The following is a 6,265-nucleotide window of genomic DNA, read 5'->3' on the forward strand; positions in this document are numbered from 1 at the left end:
ATGGTTCCTGGAACCCCAAACAGACCCGCCCCATCAAAGTCTGGCCTCCTAGCTGATTGGGCCTCCCTATCGTGGGCCTCCAAGTTTGATAAAACCAGATTTTGATTCCCTTTCTCTAAAAACATTACCTGGTTTGACTGGGCATCTAATTTTGAAGTTGAAAAATCCAACATTCCAGCAGGTAGGGTCCCATTTAATGCTGCGCCATTTAATTCTGCCACGCCGTTATTCCGCTTCAAAATTCGAACCTGCCCATTATGTGCGTGCGCGTCTGTTACGGCAATCATTGGGGACACAGTGATCGCGTCATTAAGATCAGCACCATTTAAGGGAGGAATAACGCTCTCGCCAACTGAAGTGTTTAATGCATTTTGAGAATCTGAAACGTTCACGCCGTCCCCGTGATCCTGCCCCCGGCGATGGTCGCCGATGGGAGCAAAATTTCTACCTCCGCCACTACTATCCCCATCATCAAAGTCATCTAAGAATGGATCTCCTCCACCTCCATCCTCATTATCAGTCCATTCCGAGGAGTCCTCACTACCTGGTGATCTCCCTAAGCATTGGCAGCAAGGCGACATATCACCCCCCAATTCCTCAGTGATACGAATGGTGTACACCCCACCATTGACGTCAATTTTCTTGAAAGCAGCAATCGGTTCTAGCTTTGACGTCCTTATTTGGTGAATGATTTTGTTGCCCTATCCATTGCCGTTAGCATACCCAATGGAGAAACAAGGTGAGCCAAACACTCCTTAGTCCACATAGTTAATGGGAGACCGGAGCATCTTAGCCAGGTGACTCTATGATCCAAAGCCACAGACGGAGACCATGTGTATACCACCTGGAATATATCATTGATCCATGCCTCTGATGCCGCCAACGCTTCCTCCAAATTGATCTCTTCAGGTCCTGATATGAGAACCAAGTCATCGCCCAGATATCTAACTTGAATGGCCTTGAAGCCTTCAAGGATAAATGCATCTTGCAGAGAAGGTAACAAGTCCAGATTTTTGATTGATCCAACCAAGCTCCTTTGGAGCCAGGCCTCCGCCGTCGGAATTTCAGGACCATCCCAAACCTCCACTGGGGTATCTTTTAGCGCATCCCCCAACGAGCTCTCTGATTGTTCAACTCCACCGGCGCCCGTTACCACCTGTGCATATGACCTCCTAGTACCGTCCTTCCCTTCGCCATGCTTCTCCCCACTCGCGACAGCATGTGGTGCTTGCTGCCTGAATGTACGTGTTGCTTTCTGTCTACGTACGCCAGACTCCGGAGCCCTGGCGTTAACGTTCACTTTTGAGTACTTGGGAAGATTCACATGAAGCTTTGTTGCACCGATCAATATACCATCCAGCTCCCATTCGAAGCGCGACGGGTTCTGGACGTTCATAAATCTTGCAAACCCAAAAGGCTTCCCCTGCTTAGTTCTTCGTGATGGTATAAAAACTTCCCACACTCGTCCATACTTCTGAAACACCCCCCACATATTCTTCTCCCCAAAATTCTCAGGAAAGTTAGTGAAAAAATATGTGGTTATGGTGCCATTGTAATGTCCCTCTGTCTTTCGCCCTACGTTACCATTTCTGTTTCTCCCACCAGCCCGTCTTCTATTAATTATGTAGGTGGCCATGATGATTGTTCTTTCCATAAATTTGTTCAATTAGGCCAGAGTCTGAGCAAAACAGAAAAAATGAAAATCGCCTTGGTTTATTTCTATATTAATGACACTAGTATCTAACAGCTATTAGAAGGTTCAATATTATGGAGTACGTAACAATACAAGAAAATAGTGTGCAGAATTCCATAGAGCAAAATTGCAGAAAAGAACAAGAAAATTTTGAGCAATCTTGCATATATACAATATTAATGGCTAGTAAGTTTGCTTTAATTTTCATGTAAGTCTGCATTGGGAAACAATTCAAAATTTTTATGATTTTTGAGAATGAGGAAATGGAGCCATGATTGAAGAACATTCCTAATTTTCTCAATTAAATAGAATAATTCTCAATTAAAGACTTTCCTAATTGACCCCTTTAAAATGTATTGCAATTTGTCTCCTATCATCTTCTCATTGTGATGTTCTGCTGAATATCCCAACCCTCACATATATACTACTTTGATTGATTTTTCCTCTTTGATCCATCATGTCATTTCCACGATGTTGCTTTCTATGTATTTTTCTTCTTTTGGGTTTAGGTATAGAGCTAGCAAACTCTCAGCATTATAGAGTAGTGGGAGGAAAACTACTACCTTACAAGACAATCATCGTGGATCAATCAGGGCATGGAAACTTCAAAACCATACAATCTGCTATTGATTCAGTCCCTTCCAACAACAGGTTTTGGGTTTCCATCATTGTAAAGGCAGGTATCTACAGGTAAAATTATGAATACCAACCTCCATTAATCTAATAGAACATATAAACACAAGCACAATATATGACATATATCAAATTTTGATAATGTTAAAATTATGAATTCCATATCCCTCATTAATTTTATCGTAAAAACATAGCACTATGTATTACATACTTCCTTATCAAGTTTTTATTTATCCTTTCAAAAAAAGTTCTAATTTATAATGTTATTTTTTACTTCCCGCCTATTAATTAATTACAATTTAGATTTTCAAAAAAAATTTACAAGAGAAAGAGTGTGATAAAACAATGGGTGCAAACATTTTTATGCCTCAAATATTAGTATGTTAACAATAAGAGTACGCCTTCACATTTTTTCAGGGAGAAGGTGGCAATTCCAGTTGAAAAGCCTTATATCCTATTGCAAGGAGAGGGAAAGACGAAAACCCTTGTTGAGTGGGCTGACCATGATAACACATTACAGAGCGCTACATTCAGAACCTTGGCTGACAATATAGTCGTCAAGTTTATGAGTTTTATTGTGAGTGACATTCTATCTTACTTTTTATGTTATTACCTTTTTTTTATGAATGCACGATCTCACTTATCATAATTCCGACAAATAAATGAAATTCCTTGGAGTTAATTTATTCACGACCCTATATTATTATAGTCATATACTCATACACACACACGTATATATATATATGAATGAGAATGACGTTTGAAATTACCTCTGAACAGATGTTACATTTTTAAATAGTAATTAGCCTAATATATAATTCCTAGATTTATTAATACATAATTTTCTTCTATCAGTCAACATAATAAATGGAGATATTACAAATAATAATTAAAAATATTCTCTATAAAAAAAATGAAATACTTTTATATTTGAGATTAAAAAATTATAATTTTGTTAGGGTTAAATATGTTTTTAGAACCTGTAAAATAGGGGAGAATTGAATCTGGTCCCTCCAAAAAAGATTCATAGTTTTTTTATCCCAAACATAATTTAAATATGTGAAGTTAGTCCCTTTATACTTTTGGCGGTTTTTGTGTATTAGCGGCAATTTTTAACTGCCACAAAATATTTATTTTTATTTTAGTGGTAGTTTAAACCGTCATAAAATGGGCTGAATGACAGATTTCACACATTTCATCAATGTTGGGGACTGCTATAAAAAAATTTAAAGGGATCAAATTTATTTCATCCATATTTTATAGGACTAAAAGCATATTTAGGATAATTATTGTGAGAGAGGAAGAGGACATTTTACATTTAGCCCATGTAATGACTTGGCTCCAATTCATAACTCGTAGCTAGTGGTATCTTACTTTGTGCTTTCTTTTGTTTAAGTAATTGGATTTTAGTCTTTTTCATCAACCCAAAATAAAATATCGTTGTTGTGACACAATTTCTCTGTTTGATATGCATATGGAACAGAATTCTTACAAGAGTAAAGTCAAACTACCTGCAGTAGCTGCCTTGGTAAGCGGTGACAAGTCTTACTTCCTTAGTGTTGGTTTCTTTGGTTTTCAAGATACTCTATGGGATGATCGTGGAGCTCATTACTTCAAGTCTTGTACCATCAAAGGTGCTATTGATTTTATCTTTGGTGATGGTCAATCATTATACGAGGTAATACTGCTCTTTTGTTTCTCCTTTTCTTTCCATGACATGATAAATTAAAGAAGAGACAATGTGTAGTGTGTGTTTTTATATATATATATATATATAGAAAAGAAGAATATTGATAAAATAAAAAAGGTCTTGAGGACATCTCCCTCAAGAAAGAGATTCAGATCCAAGTAATTCTTAAATTGGAAATTTGTCTGTTACATCCTTTTTGGGATGCAAATTTGTGCATCTGAATCCAAAAGGCAGGAAATTAGCATATGCACATTAAGGTACTGGTCATTGGTTTGAATAAACGTCGGGGACCAAAATTGTAATTAAGCCTATAGAAAATGTTAGGTTGTCATTTAATGAGTATAGACACGAGTTAAAAATGCAGAGAAGAAGTAATAAATGTGATATATTATGTACGTGATAAATGAGAGATAAGGAGAAAAATTAGGTATGTGTATTGTTCGATGTCTACATATCATAACTGTGTGAAGATGCAACTTAGGTAGGTTATATACCAACTTAAAATATGAATATTACCCTGACAAAGTTACATTATGCACATATTTTTTAGGAACTTGTGGTGTGCACGCTAGTCTCGTGCAACTCTTCATAGTTTACCATTAGGATCTGATCTTGATTTAAACTTGTGCAAATCATTGTTCAAAAAAGAAAAAGTAAAAAAATTGAATCTTTGTTTGTGATTTCCATATTATTCTGTATTTTATTTTATAGCCAAAATCAATTCAATGGAGGATCGGAGTTACTCAGAGTCAGAATTGATTACTAATATTTTTCTTATTAATGTTTTTTGTTACTACAGGATTGTACCATATCTGTTATTGCTGCACCTCTAGGTCCAGGAATTTCTGGTATTATCACAGCACAAGGTAGGGTAAGTCCCAACGAATCAAGTGGATTTGTTTTTAAGAATTGTGTTATCGATGGAACTGGTACAACTTACTTGGGAAGACCATGGAGAAAATATGCTAGAGTTCTTTTCTACCACACAAAAATGTCTAACATTATACATCCAAATCGTTGGGATCCAGGGCATTTCCGCAATCAAGAGTAAGATCCATCTTCTATATCCTAATTTCTATAAGAAAAAAATGTCAAACATGTAAATCCATGTTTAGTATAAGAGGAATGATAGTTTATGTAGTTTATGTTTATAGGGTAGTGGGATATGATTAGATATAGATCTTGGATTTGGTTGAATGTTATGTAAACTTTGATTTTGTGCATTTAGGTTGGAGGTACTCTGTTCTGTGTACCTCTATATGTGTTCATAATATATTTTACTAATCTGTATAAACTTAACCTACAATATGCTACTTTAAACACTTGAACAGTTGAACTATATGGTTAGGCATTTTGTCAAACTTACTCCATGAGGATTTATAATTTCATTTTGGTGGACTAATAGTACCATTTATAGTAACAAAATGTATGTAGTTCTGAACTTACTATTTTAAACATTATTGTTGGTTAGCTTAGAATGAGATTGTTTAACTCCATGATTTAATCTAGAGAATCACATTTAGTTGATTTATAATTTATTCTGTTCTTTATGTTTTAGGAATGTTATTTTTAATTCGTTTGAATGCAAATTAAATAGTAGATAAATTCTAATGAGTATGTATCCAAACAGGTTCTCCGCTTAGAATGCTCAGAAGATTTACTTTTCCAATAAAGTACATTGAAACCAATTTCTTCCCTTCCTTTTATTTTCTTCCTCAAATAGATACTTATTGCATTGTTAATAAAGTTGATCATGCTCCAATTCCAAAGAATGAAGACAAATAGTTTCTATTTCTTTCAAAACTAGAAAAGGCATAAAATCAATTTAAATTCCTTCAAATATACAAGTATGTGTACATTTTAGCTTTCATTTTTTATATTTTTACCATTTTATTTTGTTTGCTTACTTGATTATGCAGATTTTGATCTATATGAATAATTTTACAGGAGTCACACAACATTCGCAGAGTATAACAATTTTGGACCAGGTTCTAACTCTTCCCCGCAATGGACTAGGAAATTGGGTTTATCAACAGTTAATTGGATGGCAAGTTTTAGCTTCATTGACAGCAATGGTTGGCTTAAGACCAGCCTAAGAATAGGTTCTTGAAGTGTATTAGTAAAACATATAACTATTGATTTACTTTTGATTTATTGTTAATTTTATAGTCTCCTGGTTCCTATTGCACCTTTAGTTTATTCTGTCTGAAATTCCAAGTTTGATTGATTATGTATTAACGTCACACATT

The 6,265-nt window shown here is 35.2% G+C and overlaps 1 protein-coding gene across 1 annotated transcript; it reads left to right on the top strand.

The window, feature by feature from the left end:
• Positions 1 to 2,150: 2,150 nt before the first annotated feature.
• On the top strand, positions 2,151 to 6,265 carry LOC130722679 (probable pectinesterase 29). Its single transcript, XM_057573495.1, has 5 exons — positions 2,151 to 2,383; positions 2,744 to 2,903; positions 3,810 to 4,004; positions 4,816 to 5,063; positions 5,964 to 6,265. The coding sequence occupies exons 1-5, from the start codon at positions 2,151 to 2,153 to the stop codon at positions 6,124 to 6,126; spliced, it is 999 nt and encodes a 332-aa protein (XP_057429478.1). The 3' UTR covers positions 6,127 to 6,265.

This window comes from Lotus japonicus, chromosome 1 (assembly GCF_012489685.1).
Source record: "Lotus japonicus ecotype B-129 chromosome 1, LjGifu_v1.2".
Taxonomy (NCBI): domain Eukaryota; kingdom Viridiplantae; phylum Streptophyta; class Magnoliopsida; order Fabales; family Fabaceae; genus Lotus; species Lotus japonicus.